The sequence below is a fragment of the Rana temporaria genome, chromosome 3 (genome assembly GCF_905171775.1).
Source record: "Rana temporaria chromosome 3, aRanTem1.1, whole genome shotgun sequence".
NCBI classification, from domain to species: Eukaryota; Metazoa; Chordata; class Amphibia; order Anura; family Ranidae; genus Rana; species Rana temporaria.
The window spans coordinates 399,391,254-399,415,548 of record NC_053491.1 but is presented as its reverse complement, the minus strand read 5'-3'; the positions used below and the strand labels follow the sequence as shown (position 1 = coordinate 399,415,548).

The window sequence follows — 24,295 nt, the reverse complement described above, 5'->3', positions numbered from 1 at the left end:
TTGTAGAGGCTACGCTAATAAAAACGTGCATTATAACTCTACAGGGCAATGCACACCTAATTATACAAATACCAAGTACAGTAACTTAGTGCTCACTGTGGGTCACAGATATACATTCCAATATAATTTGCATATTTACAGGCATACCCCATACCCCACTTTTAAGTACATAATGGGGTTTATTTACTAAGGCTGGAAAGCGCAAAATCATGCTCACTTCTGCATAGAAACCAATGAGCTTCCAGTTTTTTTATTGCCAAAGCTTAATTGAACAAGCTGGGTCATTGGTTTCTATGCAGAAGGGAGCCTGATTTTGCGCTTTTCAGCTTTAGTAAATAAACATTGTGTACTTAAAAGTGGGGTGTGCCTGTACTCCACATTTCTTTATACTTAGTACTAAGTGAGGATTAGATTGAAGAAAACACGTTTACATCACTGGTCACTGTGTCAAAACACAAATCCTCTATTCAGAATAGAAAACTCAACGCTGAATCAACTTATGAACACCATGCAATCATAAAATATGGCAACCTCTGCTGAGCTTCATTATTGCTGAATATGTGTCTGGAGAAGATATAGTTCCTGAATGTTTGCTGTTCACAATACAATTAAGTAATGGTTACACATGTTCAAAGAGCCACAAGTTACAAACTATTGATTTAGACTTATATTTAAAAAGAACTCTTTAATCTGTATTGAAGAATATTACACCATCTACAGTTGCACTGTGCATTATATCTTACAGTATATTACAATAATTTTGCCCTGTGTAGCCAGTAAAAGGAGCTGTGAGTACAAATAGGAATTGTGCCCCAACTCTTGGTGATAGACCGCTCTGGGCTTCTTCTGAAATGCTTGGATGTAAAGGAAGTCTTGTTATCACTTGCTATGTGGCTCATTGCATCCTTGGCAATAGAATTACAGTTAAACCCCTTTAGAGATGAAGCGACCAATGGTGATAAATTTACAAGGCCATGACTACCATGCAGTGCAATGCAAAGGTACACTAGCCAGCTCATGGTGAACAGTTTCTTCAGTACTATGTCTCTTTGCTTTGCATTCCATGATAGGCATATCATAAAACATATATTATCTGTACACACAGTCTTAAATAAACTCTTTAAATAAGGAAATACAAAATTTACAAATTTACAAGACACCAGTTCCACATAAAAGTCTACTATCTACACCCACATTCTGACACAACCATACCCTCATATTTGAACTTGTAAGTGACTACTCCTGCATCAAGATACAGTATGGATATGGGATCCAGTTTTGTTGCAACACAACAAGCTTTGGATGCTTTCTGAGAGTTCTTCATGTGGATCAAAGTTTGCACAATTGCATGTTTTGTGGGTGTGACATTTTCTGTTAAGGGATATGAGCATACCCCTCTGCATTCATAGGCTTCATATCCTGCTGGGGCAATGATCCAGGAGTCCCATCCAATTTCTTTAAAGTCAATGTGGAGTGAGGTCTTCCTGCATGCATTACCTTTTGCATTTCTTCGAATGCGGGAACTGGCATCATAAATAATGTTAGACCTCATCTGCAACAAGGACTCCTCACTAGGCATGTTACTGATGCCACCAAATTCTCCATTCCCTTGGTCTAAATCTTGCTCATGGTTGATCATGTCATTCAGTTCCTCTTTTTCTTCCTTCTTTTCACTACTCTGATCATCTGAAAAAACCACAAGCAATGGCTCATGCTTACTTTCTGGCTTCACATCAATGTCCAGTTTTCCTTCCCCAGCATCTTCTAGGTCAATGTTTGGATTTTGTAAGTGTACTTCCAGCATTCGAGTTGTAAATTCTGACCTGCTCCAATGTCGGACGACCTCAGTAATATCAAACATCTCCCATCCACTGCTTGCCTTGTAAACCAGTCTAGAGGCCAGTTCCACAGCATTTCTTGTACCATCTTCACCCTCACGTATCTCATAAATAGTGACTTTTGTGCCCACTCCATCGTATGGAACCCTGTCTCTTGGAACCAGTATGTAAAGCTTAAGCTCAGTCATTACTATTGTTTCATGGTGAGGGATAGATACGTTGAAAAGTAAAGGGTATTTTTTCACTTCTGGGACATCACTGTACGGCATAGACAGATCTAATAAAGAAACACAACACATTAGAAGTATAGAAAAGAAATCAATCAATATTATAAGTTCAGCATTTAATAATGTTATACCTGGTCAGTAATAATTTTTATTGTTGCTCTCATGCTATGTTGTTTAGTTCAGAGTTCAATGAGCCTTAATAAATAAGGTACGAAAATGCTTCAAATGTTTCGTCTAGAAATTTCTAAAAACAGTCACTTGAGGCAGAGCCAGATCAACCACAAGGTAACCTTGGCAAAAGCTTAGGGCCCAATGGATGCCGCAAGAGCCCACCTACAACTGTGCATGTCACTTCACAAGGAAGGATGCATTTCTAGGCAGTTGGTGTCTGATGGAGTAGGCCATGGTGTACAGACAATGCTAATGGGGAAATTTTATAGTGCCTATTTTATTCCTTATCACTGTAAATTAAAGGGGTTGTAGAGGTAAAAAATGTTTTTCCCTAAATAGCTTCCTTTACCTTAGTGCAGTCCTCCTTCACTTACCTCATCCTTCGATTTTGCTTTTAAATGTCCTTATTTCTTCTGAGAATTCCTCACTTCCTGTTCTTCTGTCTGTTACTACACACGGTAATGCAAGGCTTTCTCCCTGGTGTGGAGAAAGCCTCTTGAGGGGGGAGGGGGCTAGCAGGAGTGTCAGGACACCCACTAACACACAGCTCCTTTCTCTATCTGCACAGTAGATAGCGTCCTGACCCTCTTGCTCGGCCCCTCAAAAGGCTTTCTCCACACCAGGGGGAAAGCCTCGCATTACTGTGTCGAGTTACAGTCAGAAGAACAGGAAGTGAGGATTTCTCAGAAGAAACAAGGACATTTAAAAGCAGAATCGAAGGATGAGGTAAGTGAAGGAGGACTGCACTAAGGTAAAGGAAGCTATTTAGGGAAAAAATGTTTTACCTTTACAACCCCTTTTAAGGAACAGGGGTCCTAAACTTCTACATCGCCTAAGGCCGCAGTCAGCCTTAATCTACCTCTACAGAGGGTATAATTTATCAGAAATGTAATGCAGGTTGAGGATGGTTTTTGATAACTTAAATTCAACTTTACTTCCAAGAATTTTTCTGTAAAATTAAAGACTAGCTTACATAATACAGTGAAATTGTAATATTTGATTATGGAATCAATAGATCTATTTAAGCTGCTGCAAGTTGCTTAGTTTAAACAGAAATTTGATATTTTTTTCCCCGATTTCCTAGAATATTTCCAAGTTTTTATGATTCGTCCTTAGTTTTTTAAAAACAGGCAATAGCAGTATAAATGGCCGATTTTACTTCATTATGATAAATTTAATTCATATGACCTATAAATAATTATTTAGCTTTTAAGTTACAAAAATACGTTTCCCCCTTACCAGCAGCAATGTCTATCTCCCAAGTGACAGTGCCCGTGCATGGAGATTGGTTCAGTGCTAAAATTTACGCTCAGGGAGAAAATCCTCACGCTTGGGGTATATGCAGGCTTGTATTTCCTTACTTTTGATGGACAAACCAAGTGAAATGAGAGAAGAGGAATGCTATGGAGTGGGAAGTTTAGTGCCTCTGTCCCTTTCTCTGAGCAAATTGAAGAGACACTTAAAGTTAAATTATAACTGGAAATGCTCAATATTTTCCTGGTAAAATTTCATAAAGGAATGATCTAGAATGTACTGAAATCTATATTTTAATAAACATACTGTATGAAGCCATACAAAGAAAACTGTGGGCCTATATCCTCACTAGGAAGACATAGTTGCAACATATAGCTGCCCGATGTAATGAATGGCAGTATGTTGGTATATGCCATCATAGGTGTGCGCAAGGGGTGTGCCAGGTAAACCACAATCCTTCCTTGCTGACCCTCAAAACCTGGACAGGAGAGGTGGCAAGGGGTGGAATTTAGTGGAACCGATCTGTATTCTCCTCCTGCAGCAGCTGAAAGTAGGCTTCTCCTCCTCTCCCTTTTGACAACATTCAGCTGCCACAGGAGGAAAAAATAGGGCATTGGTACTAATGTATGCCACCCCCGCCACCCCTCACTTTCCTGTTCCTCTTACTTCTCTTGCCCGGGTCCTCCATGTGCGCCCTGGCTCCCCCTTCCCCCCATTGTTTCAGGAAGGCCAGTAAATATGTCAAACACATATGTGTTGGAGCTTTGAGGTGCACACCCTAATGCAATAGGCTGCACACACCTATGTATGCCATGCTTGTGTAAACACATGCCTGGGCATAAATCCCTGGGTGTAGTGTGTGTGTGTGTTCAGGGATTTATGTTGATGCACTTGTTTATGCAAGTTCTGTACAACATATACCCCAGTGCAGCAATTTGTTACTGTGGGTAGTTTTACACTGCAGCTGTGTATGTCAAGTGCAAAAATAACCTGCAATTTAAATTGTACATCATCATATGCCTATGTACATGAGGCCTATGAACCTGAAAATTGTTTAAAATATTTGAAAATTAGATACAGAACTGAATAGGATATATGAATGGCCTGAATACAAGATCAATATTCCATCAACAAATTAGACAAGCTATGATAAGGTATATTACCTGACAACATTGTTTTACAATACTGCTGCAGTGCATGATACTGCCACAGTTGTATTATTAAAGTGCTATACATTACTATACATCCTGTATCCCCCCCAACATTGCCCTTCACCCAGCACTGCGTAGCTATTGCTAAGAGCAGGTGCCCTGAAATAGCTCTGCTGAAAAGCAAGGTCTGCTTAGCGTCTGTTCACACTGCCCCTGCTCAGCCCCGTGCTGATAGCACCTTTCCTGCCTGGGAACTTGTGCGCTCTACATTCGCACACTTGTTTGAAGTGGGAGAATATATGTATTGGCAACATATGGTGCTTTGGTTTCAGCTGAACCATCTGCAACATTGACAGAGAGCCACATATTGTGCACTGAGGAAACTCCTAGCTAACAACGTAACTTTTTGATTTTTAAATCTTAATCTTATTGTTCAGATAATCCAGAACAGTTACACATATGTTATATATTATTTAGAGCATAGGTTCTCAAACCTGTCCTAACCAACAGTGTGTGGATTGTAGTTCTCCTAACAAAGCACAGGAAAACTAGCTTTTTCGTTCATTCAGCAAATAATCCACCTTTGTTATTTAGGGAAAATGCACAACATATACTAAAATCGGGTCCTGAGGACTGGCTTTAACAACCATGATATAAATTGCACCCTATTGCTGATAATTTTGGGGGGTAACCATGTTGGGCGAGTAGCTTAACTGCTTCAGCCCCAGACCATTTTGGTGGTCAAAGACCAGGCCACTTTTTGCTATTGGCCACTGCGTCGCTTTAACTGACAATTGCGCGGTCGTGCGATGTGGCTCCCAAACAAAATTGTTAATCAGTGAACATTGATAATAAACTAAAATTGAAACAAAGTGCTAAAAAATATAAAAACATCAATAATGAATAAAAACGTTCAGCCAGCAAGTGGCCAGTGAAAAAAAAAAAAAAAAAAAAAAAAGTGTGCACAAAAATAGCTGCAAAAGTCAGCAGGCAAACATAAATATGAAGCCTAAATCAGTCCTGGAATAATAGGCTAACAATACAGCCTTTATACGTGCATAAAAGTGTAGGAAGTTCCATAAAGACAAAAATAAATATAAACTTCTCCAATAGTGATAAACAAATGTTTAAAATCTTCTCATGTGGGTCTTCAAATAATGTGGGCTCACAATGCGCTTACCTTCCCAAGGTAGTAATCAAGCCGTGATTAAATGGATATCCACAAGGGGTGTTGTTGAATCTGCAACTAGCTGTGGATGTTCAGGGCGTCCTGTATAATCCAATGTTTGTAGGCTCCAGATTTCTATTTGGCAGCGGTGGTGCTCAGCATGGGGAAATAAAAAAGGTAGCTTCCCATAGTGTAGTAAACCAAGGCTACTTTATTGGTAAAAACGCTAACAAGTGCATTTTAAAAGATCAAAGAAAACGAAACTAAGAAACAGCTGATGACAGCTTACTGATGTATTGCTTCAAAAATCAGTCCGTCCCTTACATGTTACACCACGTCACGTGGCTTCATCAGAGGTCTCCTCTGATGAAGCCACGTGACGTGGTGTAACATGTAAGGGACGGACTGATTTTTGAAGCAATACATCAGTAAGCTGTCATCAGCTGTTTCTTAGTTTCGTTTTCTTTGATCTTTTAAAATGCACTTGTTAGCGTTTTTACCAATAAAGTAGCCTTGGTTTACTACACTATGGGAAGCTACCTTTTTTATTTCCCCATGCTGAGCACCACCGCTGCCAAATAGAAATCTGGAGCCTACAAACATTGGATTATACAGGACGCCCTGAACATCCACAGCTAGTTGCAGATTCAACAACACCCCTTGTGGATATCCATTTAATCACGGCTTGATTACTACCTTGGGAAGGTAAGCGCATTGTGAGCCCACATTATTTGAAGACCCACATGAGAAGATTTTAAACATTTGTTTATCACTATTGGAGAAGTTTATATTTATTTTTGTCTTTATGGAACTTCCTACACTTTTATGCACGTATAAAGGCTGTATTGTTAGCCTATTATTCCAGGACTGATTTAGGCTTCATATTTATGTTTGCCTGCTGACTTTTGCAGCTATTTTTGTGCACACTTTTTTTTTTTTTTTTTTTTTTTTCACTGGCCACTTGCTGGCTGAACGTTTTTATTCATTATTGATGTTTTTATATTTTTTAGCACTTTGTTTCAATTTTAGTTTATTATCAATGTTCACTGATTAACACTTTGATTACTTAGTCATATTCATTGCGCTCGTCACTTTACCTTTCACTATTTTATTGTATTTCTATTTGATATTTATACATTATTAGATTGAGCAGCATCATCACTTTTAGTTCATTACTATTATTTTACTTCACATCTTAAGCTTTACTAGGTAGGCGCAAGAGCACCCTCACTTTATCCCAAACAAAATTGACATCTTTTTTTTCCCACAGATAGAGCTTTCTTTTGGTGGTATTTGATCACCTCTGCGATTCAAATTTGTTGCGATATAAACCAAAAAAGAGCAACAATTTTGAATAAAATGCAATATTTTTTACTTTTTGCTATTATAAATATCCCCCAAAAATATATAAAAAAAAAAATTTTTCTCCACAGTTTAGGTCGTTACGTATTCTTCTACATATTTTTGGTAAAAAAAATCGCAATAAGCGTTTATTGATTGGTTTGCGCAAAAGTTATAGCGTCTACAAAATAGTGGACAGTTTTATGGCATTTTTATTAATATTTTTTTTTTACTAGTTATGGCGGCGATCATCGGTTTTTATCTGTGGGCATTTTGGGACCAATGTAATTTTTACAGCGACCAGTGCTATAAAAATGCACTGATTACTGTAAAAATGACACTGGCAGTAAAGGGGTTAACCACTAGGTGGCGCTGCAGGGTTTAAGTGTTCCCTAGGAGGTGATTCTTACTGTTAGGGGCATGGCTACACGTGACACATCACTGATGATCGTTCCCGATCACGGGAACAGTCATCAGTGACAGTGTCACTAGGCAGAATAGGGGAATGACTTGTTTACAAAGGCATTCCCCTGTTCTGCCCTTGCCAACCGCAGGGATGTAGCCCCAAGGGAGGGGGCAAGCACGCTGACTAACCCCCAGCCAGAACGGCTCAGATGATGGGGGCAAGCTTACTGAGGAGGAACAGGAAGTGAGAAATTCAGACAAAGAAAAAAAACATTTAGAAGAGAAATCGAAGGAAAAGGTACGTGAACTAACAATGCACTAGCTTAACCACTAGAGTACCGGGCCATCGTCAAATGACGGCTCCACGGTTACTCTGAAAATTCAACAGGACGTCATTTGACGTCCTGTATTCTTGCGGCCACTGGGGGGCGCGCGAGCGCGCCGGCGGCAGCGCGCGCGCCCGGCGCGTCCCCGAGATGCCGATGCGCGTGCCTGGCGGTCGCGATGTCCGCCAGGCACTCGGAATCGGCGGCTACAGGGACAAGACGTGGAGCTCTGTGTGTAAACACAGAGCTCCACGTCCTGTCAGGGGAGAGAGGAGACGGATCTGTGTCCCTTGTACATAGGGACACAGCATCGGTCACCTCCCCCATTCACCCCCCTTTCCCCACAGTTAGAACACAATTTAGGTATACATATTAACCCCTCCCTCACCCCCTAGTGTTAACCCCTTGAATGCCAGTCACATTTATACAGTAATTAGTGCATATTTATCGCATTAATCGCTGTATAAATGTGAATGGCGCCAAAAACGTGTCAAAAGTGTCCGATGTGTTCGCCGCAATGTCACGGTGACAGTAAAAAAAATCGCAAATCGCCGCCAATACTAGTAAAAAAATTAATAAAATAAAAATGCCATAAATCTATCAGCTATTTTGTAAACGCTATAACTTTTGCGCAAACCAATCAATATATGATCATTGCGATTTTTTTTACCAAAAATATATAGAAGAATACATATCGGCCTAAACTGAGGAAAAAAAAAACGTTTTTTTAAAAAAAAATTGTGATATTTATTAAATAAAAAAGTAAAAAATAGTGTTTTTTTTTTAAATTGTCACTCTTCTTTTGTTTATAGCGCAAAAAATAAAAACCGCAGAGGTGATCAAATACCACCAAAAGAAAGCTCTATTTGTGGGAACAAAATGATAAAAAAATTGTTTGGGTACAGTGTAGCACGACCGCGCAATTGTCATTCAAAGTGCGACAGTGCTGAAAGCTGAAAATTGGCTTGGGCAGGAAGGGGCGTAAGTGCCCAGTATGGAAGTGGTTAAAGGAACCTATTTAGAAAATAAAAAACAAACCTTTACAGCCCCTTTAATGTTTGTAGCATAGTGCCAATTTACTCTCCATGGTCAGATGCAGGTGCAAGCCCTTTTATCTCCCTTTTCCACTAGTCCCTGGGTTCTTGGACCTACCCATGGTAGATATGTTTCTCTGCTTTCCTCCATCAGCAGCTCAGAGAGGTCACACCTGATGAGGCAGCGGTAGCTGGGTAAGTAAACTGCAGCCAGGTGGTAGGCCTTCCACTGTCAGAACCAGGTTGCTGGTAGCCAGACTGGAATCTAATTGCATAAAAGACCCAGCTAATGCAGTGAGTCCCTTTCTGATTGCTACCAGAGTACTCCAGCTCCAGTAGGGTGCTGCTTCTTCATGTTTGTTTAGCTATCATATGTTCAGCTTGGTTTTGGAATAGGATGTCCAACAGTGATGCTCAAGTGTCCACAACCTTTGACCATACAGTGTAGAAAATAAATGTTGAAATCAAACTCCAGTCAACAAGATTTATTTATATTTGGATAGTGTGGGTAGGAGTGAGGCCCCATACACACGACCGAGTTTCTCGGCAGAATTCAGCCAGAAACTCGGTCGGAGCTGGATTCTGCCGAGAAACTCGGTCGTGTGTACACTTTTCAGCGAGGAAGCCGACGAGGAACTCGTCGGGCCGAAAAGAGCACATGTTCTCTATTTCCTCGTTGTTCAACGAGGAAAGTCGGCCCGCCGAGATCTTGGCGGCTTCCACACTGAACTCGACGAAGAACTCGATGTGTTTGGCACGTCGAGTTCCTCGGACGTGTGTACGGGGCCTTAGGCTGCATTCACACCTGAGCGTAGCGTTTTCGGTCGTTTTTTCCGGCGTTTTGTCGCACGTTTTGTCGCGCGTATACACACGTATTCGTGCGTTTGCATACAGCGTTGTCCGACGTTTTTGAGCTTCGTCGTTTTTTATTTTAGCCAATAGGAAAAATTATCATCTCTTTCATCATTTGTTGCTATGTTTTTAGATTTTTTTTATCTTCTTCCTGGGTGAATATTCTATTTCACAGAACAGATTAAAGCGACAAAACGCCCATAGAAACGCTCGTTGTCGTGGTAGACGCTTGAATAGAGCGTTTCCATTAGTTTCTATCGGAATACAAACGTTCAAAAATGCCCAAATCAGTCCGATTCACGCCACCAAAAAGGATCCAGAACTTGTTTGAGCTTCAGTTGTTTGGCTTCAGGCATTTTGGAGTGGAGATGTGAACCATCTTCATTGAGAATAATGGATTTTTTCCCCTCTAGCGTTTTGGAGCTTCATGCTTCAGGCTACAAAACGCTCAGGTGTGAATGCACACTTAGAGGCTTTGTCACAATATTATTACTATTTGTGCCCTTATTGGGGAGTTTTTCCTCTACTTCCTGCCAGGAAAGGAAAGGAAATGATGGGAAATCTCTCCCACAAACATAAAAAAACCTGAGATTTAAACTTTTCCCACTCTATCCAAAAACAAAAAAAAAAAAAATATTGTCTGGAGTTAGGCTTTAAAGGAAAACTATACTTTTGCATAATTATCTTTTAAGCTAACCCCTAAACTCTTTTTATTGACATGTCCACAATCATGTGAGATCCATACTATGCAACCTATGGGGAGCACCGCAGCCAATGCTTAAACTGCCCTCCAATGGATCAACTGTGGCTATAGGCTTGTGTATATGGAGGTTTTCAATTTTTTTTTCTGTGGGTTGAACTGGATGGAGTTGTGTCTTTTTCCAACCAGATTAACCATTTAACAATGTAACTGACCGATCCCTTGCTTCTTCTGTGCATGCATTTAAAAAAAAAATTGTTAGTCCTAGGTAGAGACCATTTATCACCAGGACAAGTGTGCCTTGCGACAGGAATCAATAGGACTTCTATGCATGTGTAGAAGAAGCAAGGGCCCAACCAGAGAGTTTTAAGCATTGGCTGTGTGGCTTCCCATGGGCCCTACAGCATGTATCTCGCAGGAGCAAGGACATTAAGGTAAAAAAACTTCTGCATGCAGGTTCCCCCCCCCCCCCCCCCCGACTTACCTGAGCCAGATCTTGCCATCTTGATCCTGCGATATGCACAAGAGCAGTGGCTCTCTCGGCTCTCTCCCTCCTCATAGGTGCAGACACAGCACTGGAGCTATTGGCTGCTGTCAATCACACCCAGTGAGGAGGGGGCCGGGTTAAGCTGTGCTTTATGTGGGTTGCTAAATCTGGAAGTGCAATATCTGATGAATCTCTTCATAGAAACCAATCAGCTTCCAGCTTTTATTGTCAAAGCCTAATTGAACAAGGTGAAGTTAGAAGGAGATTGGCTACCATGCATAGCTGCACCAGATTCTGAGTGCACCAGCTTTAGTAAACTCCCCCTATGTGTGAATGGACAAGGAAGCATGCACAAGTGCCATCATAGCAGGTGGCTTACTATGGGGGGTACTAGGCGTGGAGGAGAGCCAGGAGCACCAGCAGGGGACCCCAGAAGAGGAGGATCAGGGCTTCTCTGTGCAAAACAGTTGTTTAGAATGATTGTTATAAAAGTTATACATTTTGCCTTTAGAATCACTATAAGTGCTGCTTACAAAGGGCACACAATTTAATACACTAATGTAGAATGTGATGTTATCTTTTTGCATGGGCACCACGGACTAGAAGTGATGTTGGAGATCGATATATACTGAGCTTTTTACACGGGTCCAAATCATTTGGTGGAGGTGGATTATGGTGTGGGGTTGTGTTTCAGGGGTTGGGCTTGGCCCCTTAGGTCCAGTGAAGGGAACTCTTAAGGCGTCAGCATATCAAGACATTTTGGACAATTTCATGCTCCCAACTTTGTGGGAACAGTTTGGGGATGGCCCCTTCCTGTTCCAACATGACTGCACACCAGTGCACAAAGTAAGGTCCAAAAAGACATGTATGAGTGAGTTTGGGGTGGAGGAACTTGACTAGCCTGCACAGAGTCCTGACCTCAACCCGATCGAACACCTTTGGCAGGAATTAGAGCGGAGACTGCGAGCCAGGCATTCTCATTCACATCAATGCCTGACCTCACAAATGTGCTTCTGGAGGAATAGTCAAACATTCCCATATCCTAAAGCCTTCCCAGAAGTTATTATTATTATTATTCAAAAATGTTTATAAACACAGTCTTACCCATGGGCCTTGATGCGTATGACTATAATGAGCAGGTAAATTCTGATCTTCTTAAAGCGGGGGTTCAACTGAATTTTTTTTTTAACATTAGATTGAGGCTAATTGTGGGAAGCACAATTGGGTGTTTTTTTTTTAAATCAATGCAGTACTTACCGTTTTAGAGATAGATGTTCTCAGCCGCTTCCGGGTATGGTCTTCGGGACTGGGCGTTCCATTGCTTTAAAAAAAAAAACACCCGATTGTGCTTCCCACAATTAGCCTCAATATAATGTTAAAAATGTGTTTTTCGGGTGAATCTCCACTTTAATCTAGCTCACTTCCTGGCCAGGATGCCAGAATGCAGTGACCTATAAGCCCACATAACACTTCTGGAAGAGCAAGGTCTTCAAACTCTTCCTGAGGCTTAGTAAATTGGTGGTGTTTTTTTAGGACCAACGGTAAATCATTCCATACCTTACCCCCCCCCCCCCTGCACCGAGTTTAAGCTGTTATTGCTGCAAAGGGTGGGCCAACTCAATATTGGCCCTACGGACTAAGACTGGAATGCCATTAAAGTTCATGTGCGTGTAAAGGCAGGCGTCACAATGCTTTTGGTAACATAGGGCTAGATTCACAGAGAGTTACGCCGGCGTATCAGTAGATACGCCGTCGTAACTCTGAATCTATGACGTCGTAAATTTAAGCGTATTCTGGAAACCAGATACGCTTAAATTAGGCTAAGACACCAGCGGCATAAGTCTCCTACGCCGTCGTATCTTAGGGTGCATATTTACGCTGGCCGCTAGGTGGCGCTTCCGTCGATTTCAGCGTAGAATATGCAAATGAGCTGGATACGCCGATTCCGAAACGTACGTGCGCCCGGCGGATTTTTTTACGTCGTTTGCGTAAGGCTTTTTCCGGCGTAATGTTACTCCTGCTTCTATGAGGCATACGCAATGTTAAGTATGGACGTCGTTCCCGCATCGAATTGTGAAAATTTTACGTCGTTTGCGTAAGTCGTTCGCGAATAGGGCTTTTGCGTAAATTACGTCCACGTCGAAAGTATTGACTATTTGCGACGTGATTAGGAGCATGCGCACTGGGATACGTTTACGGACGGCGCATGCGCCGTTCGTGAGAAACGTCATTTACGTGGGGTCATTTACATAAAACACGCCCACCTCTTGACAATTTGAATTCGCGCGCTTACGCCGGCAGATTTACGCTACGCTGCCGCAACTTACGGAGCAAGTGCTTTGTGAATGCTGCACTTGCCCCTCTAAATTGCAGCGGCGTAGCGTAAATAACATACGCTACGCCCGCACAAACTTACGTCCCCCTACCTGAATCTAGCCCAGAGTGTATATTCTTCGGTTGTGGTTCTTTTTATGCACTTTATGTAGATTTTTACTTTTATCTTTATTTATTTTTTGAATTTATAACATAGATGTTAGTATATGCTTGACCACGTTTGATTAGTACCAGTGCAAAGAAACTTTAACCCTTGGGAGGCTGCGCAACACAATTTATAATATTTGGTAGCTTTTTGCCTGAGTATTCAGTGTGTAAACTGTGTGTCATGCTGGTACTAATAGAAAACAAGCGATTTACAGGCAATGTTTACTGGTGATGTGAAAGGAAGGTTCTCAGGTGGTAGAACTGACTTTATGTATTCCCATAATTAATGTGCACACAAACATTAACTAAAGTACACTGAATGACTAACAAGGTATTAATTACAGTCAGGCTAGAGGCTGATTGTATAGGGGCCCTGGTGTGGTAATTGTTTGCTTATTCACAGACTCCGTCACAGTCCAATGCTATCCATCTAAACAGAAGAGCGGGATTTCATAGCAGGATCATGTCTACATGTAATCTTGGGATTTCAGCTGCTGTAGGAGCACTGTGGATCAGCGCTAATTACTAAAGGCGAATGGCTGGTTGGAAAGTAAAATGTTAAAATGTATATTTTATTTAGTGGGACCAGAGATGATAAACATATATGGCTTCAGTTTAGAGTTAGCAATTAAGGGGAGTGAAAGGTTTCTGTTTTTGATTTGGAAGTTCTTAATGGGAAAATCTTATCTTCTGCTTAAGATCAGCGGCCATAGATGGAAAGAAGAGGCCACCTATCATAAACTGACCTAAATATGTCCTAACAGATTTAATTGTACTTGTGGTTAAGTGTGTTGTAACATTTGACAGGTGTTAATGTTCACTTTCGGAGGTGGACTTTGGAACTGAGTGCAAGGCTGCAAACGTTTTCATACCTTGACCATATACACAATGCGGTTATCATTCTATTTGTTTGCTGTCCAAGTGGAGTTCAGTCAAACCAGATATTAGAATTTGTAACAAGCACACAGTAGCTTTTGTAACTGACAATTCAGGGCTGCTATTGTATTTTTTTTTCTCGCAGACAATCAGCACAGCAATGAATGGTCAATGAATGAATGAATCAATTTGGTGCGACATGTGCTAGCACAGGAGGAGATGAGTTCAGATAGAAGGGGATTGTTCAGTATACATTGGAGTTAGTTTAGGATATTATTAGGGGTCAGGGATTAGTGAGTTTAGTTTCAAAAGGTCAGGGTTAGGTTTTAGAGCATTAGGTAAGTGTTGAATATTGGGGCTTTTAGAGTTAAGCTACCACATTAAAGGTTACTTTAAGTGTTAGACTGACAGTTAAAATAACACTTAAAGTGATTGTAAAGTCTTATTTTCTTTCTCTAAAAATAACAAACATGTTATACTTCAATCCTCTGTGCAGTGGATTTGCACAGAGCAGCCTGAATCCTCCTCTTCTCTGGTCCCTCTCCTTGCCCCTCCCTCCTGTGGAGTGACCCCACAGCAAGCTGCTTGCTACGGGGGCACCTGAGCCGAGTCACAGCTTCCTGTGTCCATTCAGAAACGGAGCCCTCATTCGGCCCTGTCCCCTCTTTCTCCTGAATCAGGAGGAGAGTCCAGGATGGCTGAGGCACTCGTGGACATCGCTGGAGAGTGATGGGGCTCAGGCAATTATTAGGGGTGTTGAGGGGGGCTGCTGCACACAGAAGGTTTTTTATCTTAATGCATAGAATGCATTAAGATAAGAAACCTTCTGATTTTACAACCACTTTAAGGCAAAATCAAAAATTACATTTAAGGTGCAGTATGTCACTAGCATTAACACAACTCTCTTTGTTTTTCTGAGGCTCCAATTACTTTATATTTTTACCTGTTGATCCTGCTGTTATTTTTTTAGTGGTTCTTAAGACTCTCTGCATTGAGATAAAAAGGTTAAAGAGGTGTTCCGCCAAAAAAAACCCCAAAAAAAAACAAAAAATAAATGGACACTTACCTGTCCTGGAGTGCAGCAAAATTGGCACCCGCAGCTGATGTTTCCGTCAGCTGTTGGGTGCTCCACCGCCATTGTGGGTACGGAAACATGACAGTGTAGCCTTTCGGCTTATAAATAGTTAGAATATAGTAAAGTACATTTTTATTTGGGAGAGAAATGCCTGTTTTTGTTTGTTCTTTTATTGTTTATGTGCAATATAAAATCCAATAAAACATTAAGTAAAAAAAAAAAAAATGGTCAGCTTTTATTTATTTATTTATTTATTTATTTATTTATGTAAAACCTTTATCCCAAAAAGGAAGAAAAAGTGTTTCTGTAAGTATTATTAGATAAAGTTAGACATTACTATGTTATTTACTACCCCTCTTACACTGAGGCATTTTCCAGGCATTTTAGCTCTAGAAATAGCGCCTGTAAAGTGCCTAAAAAAAGCTTTCTATTCATTGCAATGGGTGCTTTCACAACCAGGTGGTGCACTTGCGGGACGTTAGAAAAAGTCCCGCAAGCAGCATCTTTGGGGCGGTTTGGAAGCGCTGTATACAGCGCTCCCAAAATGCCCCTGCCCATTACAATGAATGAAAAGCGCTTCCAAAGCGTCTGAAAAGCAATTTGGGAGTGCCGAAACACAGGAGTTTTTAACACCTTTTTTTGGGTTTAAAGCGCCCCGTTAGTGGCTGTAAAGTGGTGCAAAAGTGTCGCTTAAACAGCAGTAAAGCGTTGCTAAAACGAGCAGCGATTTACCGTGAACACACAGGCCATCTAACACCACCTCCCCAGACATTGTTCCTGTCCATGGGTGACTCCACTGCTCCATAGATTAAGGATCAGTTATGACACCAGACATTTGATGGCTTGACAGTGTGGTTGCAAGCAGAAGCAAATGCAACATTTATCTTTCACGGCATGCATTAAATGTAACTGTTTTGTGAAACAATGAAATCTATGGATTTAAAACTGCATTAAAGTGATTGTAAAGTCCTGTTTTTTTAAAAACTATTATTGCACAAAGCCGCCCCATATATCTTTCTCTGGGGTGCCCCTGCTGGCACTCTCCACTTTCCCTCTTCTGTGTCTGCCCCCATTGCAATCTGCTTGCTATGGGGACATATGTGCGGGCTCGCTACCGAACCAGGCTGTATGTTTCCATAGGCACACATAGTGTGGCTTGGCCCTGCCCCCCGCTCTCTGCTCACAGGATTTGACTGACAGCAGCAGGAGCCAATGGCTCTCACTGCTATTAGCAAAGCCTGTGAGACCAGGGAAAGGGGAGAGGGGACCTGCATCTGGGCACAGCATTGGATCAATAAAGGTCTCTGGTAAGTGTTAGGGAGGGGGAAGGAAGGTGTAACAGGCTAAGCAAGGTTTTTTAAATTAATGCATTGGTAAAAAAAAAGAGATGAAGGTTGGTTTTATAGTGTTATTGGTTGTATAAAATGTTAGGCCGATGTCAGAAGGGCAATTTATTTCCAGCACCCTTTTTTTAAAGCAAATTATTGTTAAGAAATGCATAGGTATTTTATTTGAGCTCACTAATCACAAATCTTGGACTCTAAAATTAAATTGCTAGTTAGAAATCACTGGCATTAGAGGTTTTGTAGCAATAATTAACCTCCTCCCTGACTTTTCCATAAAGATCAATAATACAACTATCAGTCTCTCCCTTCATGCCAGGGTACTATGTGTAATCCTAGACTCCTACCTGTCCTTTCAGTCCCAAATCCAGTCACTGTCAAAAGCTTGTAGACTTCACCTTTGTAACATCTCTAAAATTCGCCCCTTTTGAACTAATGAAACCACCAAGCTACATATTAACTACTTTGTTATCTCTTGTTTTGAATATTGAAACTCCCTTCTCTAGGCCTATCACTTCACAGACTACCCCCCTTCAGTCTACCATAAATGCTGCTGCCAGACTCTTCTACCTAACAAACCGATCAGTGTCTGCCACCCCATCTTTGCCAATACTTTCACTGGCTTCCAGTTGCCCAGCAAATTAAATTCAAATTACTAACAACAATATACAAAGCCATTCACAACTCTGCCCTGAGCTACATCACCAATCTTGTCTCCAAATATAACCCAAACCATCCTCTCTGCTTCTCCCAACACCTGTTCTCTAGTCTCCTTCTCCCATGCTCATCTCCAGGACTTCTCCAGGGCCTCTCCTATCGTCTGGAACTCTCTGCCTCAATTTGTCCAGCTATCTCCTACTTTGGCCACCTTTAGGCGATCCCTGAAAACTCATCGCTTCAGGGAAGCCTATCCTAGCCTATATTCAGCCTGCTCTCATCCAATGATCAGACTTGTCCTGACACATCCCCACTGCACAGCCAGTGTACTTTGCTTCTCCTCCCCCAGCTCTTATGTAGCTGAGAACAGAGGGAATGTGGTCACTTATAAAAAAGGGAAAAAAGGTATTTATAATGTTTTTTAATACCTATACACAGATGTTTTGCCTTTCATTTCTATTTTAAACTGAACGGTTATTTTACAATGGGAGGGTTTACATATACTTTAACCCAAGGTATGCAGATGCACCCCCACTGCATGGGAAAATGTTTAGGTTTCCTTGAGTTCAGCTTTAAGCCCTTAAATGACTGGAGTCATAGCTGATCACATGTCCAGCACCATGGCACCTGCAGATCTAAACAGAGGCTAAGATGGCAGCTTCCTTCAATGTAAAGTTAGTTAGTTCTGCTTTAAGGAAAGGAATCAATTAAAGTCATTATTTTACAAAGCATTAGACTTGCCTGAAATGTTTTATTTATTTTTCTTTAAATAAGGACACTTATCCTGGTTTGTTAACTGTGAATTTATACTGTTCTCTTTTCATTTTCCAGGGCATTGTGGTCATGGAAATAATATTTTTTCTGCAAACAGTATATGGGAATACTGGCAGTGCGTAATGTAACCTTATAACCTTAATTTTCAAAACTCCTGCAACTCTAATGTACTGCTATACTCTGCTGAGAACCATTGTGTATCTGGAAACTCTTTTAGGATAATTTAGAAGGTGACTGTAATGCTTTTGCTGTGTAACTAGAGAAGGAATAAGGAATGAACAATTTTGGAAAAAAACTATTTAAAGACATTTGGGTATATTCATCACAGCTCGAAGGTTCTTCTCAAACAGAACTACTTCTATTGGTGCATAAAAATTCTCCAGTCTATCAGAAATTGGTCATTACAAAGCAATGGGAAGCATTAAAAATAGATGAAAATAGCCTAATATTTGTAATGTAGCAGTAAAACATTTTTCTCCAGTTTCCCAGCGGAAAATGACAAAACCCACAGACTGTCCTGGATCCCTTCCATAGGAGGTGATGGAGTTTGCCAGATATACCCAGTGAAAGCATTCTATTATAGTCCCTTATGTATGGATAAATATGTATGGATAAATAGGCAATAAAAAGAGAAATTAAATTGTTCAGAGATTAGCTAAACATTGCATATTTTTCATTATAATAAATCTACCCTTTCTTTGTAGAGCATTGCCTCTATAGACTCAGGTCACTTTTATTTAAGGCAACCTCAATTAACCATGGATTTTGCGAAGAGTTTCAGTTGTATGTTCTAGAATGTAATTACCTAATGAATGTATAGGCTAAATTACAGCTAACATGTAGTGGGATCTAAACATGATTGGGATAGACAGCCTCTATAATGGGAACAGACAAAAATGTATCCTCAAGCAGTAGGTTTCCAGACCGAATTTCATCCAATAGTGAGTATCACGTGCCAGCACTTTATAAATGAAGCCAGTGCTAATACAATGGTCATGACAATCCAGCAGAATATTCTATAACTGTTACACAAGACTTGGTGGGAATACCGGCTGAATGCTGCAGTCTGGTTTTTCTGTTATCCAAAGTCCAATAAAGAGTTTATTAATGAACTGCAATAAATGTGGGTTGTCAGTTGTATAGAACCTGAATTTGACAGTGGGGGTTATTTACGAAAGGCAAATCGACTTTGCACTACAAGTGCACTTGAATTTGCACTAAAAGTGCACTTGGAAGTGAAGTCTCTGTAGATCCAAGGGGGACATGCTAGGAAAATAAAAAACAGCATTATAGCGTGCACGTGATTGGATGATAAAATCAGTAGAGCTTCCCCTCATTTCAGATCTACACCTCAGATTTACAATGACTGCACTTCCAAGTGCACTTTCAGTGAAATTTCAAGTGCACGTTGCACTTGTAGTGCAAAGTGTATTTGCCATTCGTAAAATAACCCCCATTGTATCTAATGCTCTTTTATTTTGTTTTGGATAGAGCAAGGAAGGGTTGGAACCCCCTGTCCTGTCCTGCCCTGGAGAGAACTTCCCTCTCTGTCTGCCTTGGTATCCAGTGTCACTGGGACTAAAAGTAAGGGAAAATTTAATATTTTGGAGTTGCAGGAATTGTTAAAGGAATTTAGGGGACATTTTTCCAATGGAAAAACTTGTTTTAATAAGCAGACTTCCCATCCTTTAAAGAGATCTCCTCTTACATCCTGTTGTGTCTTAAGATATTAAGTTATTCAAAGGGTGAACCTCCCTTGTGGGACACAGATAGCATGAAAAGAAAAGTAAAAGATAATGGTTTTAACTATTACATGCTCAATCAAAAAAATATTTGGCTTTAGTTATACGTTAACTTCCACAGGGATGGCACAAATGCACATTACTGGCAAATGCAAAATCAGAATTCCATAACAACCTTCCAGTTAAGATATAGTCAAAGTTCTATGTAAATGCTTTTATTTCCTATTTAATGTTTTTATACCAACTTTCAAAAGGGACTCTAGGGGAGCAGAAGCCATGAAACCCCACCAGTCTTACACCACTGATTGGAAATTTAAAGGTCAGGGACATTTTAAGCCAAAAAAATTATCGCTGTAATGAGATTTTGTGGGCAAAGAAATGGACGTATGATGATAATGAACAATATTTATCGAGTGTACTTTTTCAGAATGTATAGCCCGCTGGGAACGAGGGAAGTTTAAACATAATTAAACACAGACGTCTTGCCTGTATATTGTACATTTACAGATTTATTCTGGGGGAAAGCCAGATTGGCTGTGTAAAACACCCTTTGTGTTCTAGAGGGGGCTGTGGAACTCTTAACAATATGTTACCACCCATAAGCTTTGTACAGTCAGACCAATAAGCTGACAGAACTCAAGAGTATGTATCATAGACATCCTGCTTTTTGGCTTCATTTTGCCTGTTGTGCAACAGGAAGGACAGAAGGACTATCAAGCTTGTATAATGTGTTTATATATTTTCTAAAGCTTTCATGGATTTAATACCCCAATCCATCAAAGAATTTACATTATTTCTAGTTTATATTGTGTAAGGAATTAAAACGATTACAATTTTTTGGGGCATGCGGACTTCACAATGAAAATTGGACTACAATCTCACTACACCTGCATTACATTGTGTTTACTTGGCAGTTGCCTACTCACTTTAAGGGTAATTTCCGGCCTGGCAGTTTACCTGGTCACTTTAAGGATAATTTTTATTATGTTTTAACGTTCAATACACACCGCTGTGTTTAGGTTACAATTAATGCACCTAAACACTGCCTATTACATTTAGGTACCTTTGATACAAAGTCAATTATTATTTACTGCATAGTTTAAAATACAGATTTACTAAAAGAACTTCACACAATAGATTATCTTTATAGTGATCCACGGCAAGTGTGCCCATTAATAATTTTTTGCTCTGGATTTTACAAATTAGCGTTCTTTAATCTATGGAATTCGTTATGCTCATCAAGTAACCTAATTATTATACATTTTTTTTAAACAAATGGCCACCACATCACAAAATCAGCAAAATAAATAATACAATTGTCAAAACCAGTATCAGTGTAATAATTCTTGCCTGGATATAAATATTTTACATAAAAAACACATATGGATTATTTATAAGTCAGACATGATAACTTTATACTGCATTTTTTTTTACAAATGTGTGAGGACTTGAAAGTGTGTGACTTTGTATATATAATAATGTTTTTAAGAGCAATGAACTCTTGCTGGCTTGTTCAACCTGTAAATGGATATTCATAGCTTCTTTGATGTGTTTACTGACAGGAAGTCTAAAGTGTGTGTGTGTGTATATATATATATATATATATATATATATATATATATATATATATATATATATATATATAAAACATTTTTATAGTATCGCAAATTCAGCATCTTTAATGTTTTCATAAACCCTTTTGCAATGGTTTGACGTCACTTCAGATCAACAGTGGCAATCACTTAGCAAGTGACCTTTCAGGCGAAGTTTTGAATATGAATGATACTTTGAGTTACAAATACCCCACTATCCTGTAACCTCCTGCAAGAACTTTAGGTGAGGCCTTTCCCACAACAGAATGAATTTTATGTGAGTCTGGAGAGAGATGACTTGATATTGAAGATGAGAAGCAGCTGGAACTATTGTATAAAGTCTCTGATAGTTTAAAGGTTTCGTTTTTGTGAGCAAATAAATTGTGAAATGGTTGGAAGGTTGCAGATATTCTTCTTTCGTGTCTCTATTCAAGCTGAGCGGGAGACACAGACAGGATCTTACATACACAAGCCAACTAAGTTTAACTCTTGTGGTGCAGTTTTCAGAGAATGTTTTATCATGAATTGCTGCTTAGAGATGTGATGTGACTACTTAGAAAAAAAGTCCTAATCATGTCGGCTGGAGCATGGACTGTTCTACAGATAAAAATATTGACCAAATATAACAAATGTTTTCTTAGGTTTCAATGGAGCACTTTAATAATGCAGTCAGACCTTTAGATGTTGTATGACAGCTTCATGATTGACTACAAGTTCAAAACCAACTCTCTCAACTTAGAGTTATATATGGCTAGCCCTTTCTGTCAATATATATATATATATATATATATATATATATATATATATATATATATATACATGCATACACATATACGTATACATATCTACTAATCCTCATTACCTGTATCATACTTATTATTTTGGTTCTAATAATTCTTGCTTCCAGTAATGACATGCACTAATAGAAATGCCATATATGTCTGAGTATATTCAGATAGTCAGGTTAGTACCATATAGAGAAAATAAGAATAATGGCTTTGGAATGTAGTGGCGTGGAATAACAAATGTATTCTCACTATAAAACTACAATTTAGAAAAAAAAGACAAAGTGTACAATAGGACTAGAGTATTCAAATATGTTAATGTGTCAGGTTATGTTTAAATGTAAACAGAAAAACATCTGATATCATGCTGTTGGGGGTAAGTAACCTGATCTGCCTGACTCTGAGGAGCTAGCCCACACATCTCCAAATACAACATCTCAAGAAACTCCTGGTGGGCGTGCATGGCAGTCCTGCCTTCTAGAATTAGTAATAAGAGTTAGGCGGAAACCTTCTATACCTTAATGTACAAAGTGAACTGAATCAGAAGAGTGAAGATTTGAAATATTGTTCAGAACCTTGACCATAAAATATTAACTACTCGTGCAGATCGTGCGCCAAATTAGCTGTCCTGCACCGTGTAGCGGTTTACCATGCATTGCGAGTTTGTAAGGCAAGAAATAATAAATTCACAAACTTATCCCCAACATCTTACCTTCATTTTTGAAGCTCCGCACAATGTTGGCTGAAGGCATGGTGGTTCTGTCCATTGCAAATTTGTTGTAGAGCTCCAGCATGTACTCTGGCGGCTCCACCTTGACAGGTGCCTGCACTGGAATCCCGGAGAGGTTGAGGGTCTTCAAGAAGTCATCTTTCATAGTTTCCAGCAGAGAGTTGAAATCGACCCCATCCTGCTCAGAAAGAACTTCATCATATAAAGGCAAGTCATCTTCCAAATCCATGATAGGACTAGTTGTCACGCATTGCACCAGTAAGTTTAGGGCCACAAATGCCCGCACAAAGATGGGATCCATGCTCAGAGATTGCTGCTGCTCAAGAATAATCTCAGCTGCCAGTGGTGTCCGGTGTGTCTGTTTTACTCTCTCGAGAGGACACTGCTTTTGTCATCTGGAGTTGACAAGTATGGAAACACTCGTCTGTAACTTGTGACCATTCTCTCTCACACATACACTCTCCTTGCTCTTTCTCTCTCTCTCTCCCTCCCTCTCTTTTCTCTTTTCAAAAAGCCAGGTTTCACTAATTTGATAACATGTCCCTACAGCATCCCTGCTTCTCTTATCTCCCACACTAGAAGCGTCTCACCAGATTTTGCTGCTATCTCAGAATCCCACTTTTCCTAATGAGCATTTTGTAAACATTTCCATATTCTGACACTGCCTGTGAGATAGGCCAATTTTTCTCTCTCCGCTAAAGAGAAAAAAAAAAAAAAGTTTGCCCTTGTTCTGCAGCTAAACTTCCCTGTTGAAGTCTGCCAAAGTTTCCCTCTGAGAAGTTTTATGTGATTTTTAGCTAGCATGCAAGAAGCATGTATAGGCTCTGAGTGAATGAATGCATTTCTTCCAGGACAACATTCACATTGCTGCTAGAAACCAGTTGTGAAAGAGAATACATTAAAGCTTTTTTTTTTCTTAAATGTATCTTCCTAGCAAGAAGGATGGGAAACATTTTTTGTCTTAACTGTAATATTATGGAGGTCACAACCTTATTGAGGAATACATGGGCCTGCAAGTAATTTTCAGCAAATGAGACCTTTTATATGATGGATTTTCAGCAAATGAGATTCTTGTTATATGACTGAATATATTTGTTGGTGAGAAAGACAACTCCCTTAGTGGTGAGCCCTCTTTAGCAGGGAGTCCACAGTCTTTCCCATATGTCAGGCTCTACTCTTTCAACAAGGTGTTTGTAATATTTGTGTCTTAAATCCTTCAGTATTACTAAGGAAATATACATAGGAATGTAAGCCAAGCCTGATCATTTTCCTAAGTGAAAATATTA

At 39.9% G+C, this 24,295-nt stretch overlaps 1 protein-coding gene across 1 annotated transcript; it reads right to left on the bottom strand.

Annotated features, from left to right (window-relative positions):
* Positions 1-649: 649 nt before the first annotated feature.
* On the bottom strand, positions 650-23,878 carry BMP10 (bone morphogenetic protein 10). Its single transcript, XM_040345906.1, has 2 exons — positions 22,992-23,878; positions 650-2,115 (listed from the first exon to the last, which is right to left on the bottom strand). The coding sequence occupies exons 1-2, from the start codon at positions 23,308-23,310 to the stop codon at positions 1,181-1,183; spliced, it is 1,254 nt and encodes a 417-aa protein (XP_040201840.1). The 5' UTR covers positions 23,311-23,878; the 3' UTR covers positions 650-1,180.
* Positions 23,879-24,295: the final 417 nt, after the last annotated feature.

Coding starts and splice junctions, on each gene's coding strand:
- BMP10 (XM_040345906.1), bottom strand. CDS start 23,310: ATGGATCCCATCTTTGTGCGGGCATTTGTGGCCCTAAACTTACTGGTG. Junction 2,116..22,991: donor GCGGAGCTTCAAAAATGAAG/GTAAGATGTTGG, acceptor TTTCTTTATTAG/ATCTGTCTATGCCGTACAGT.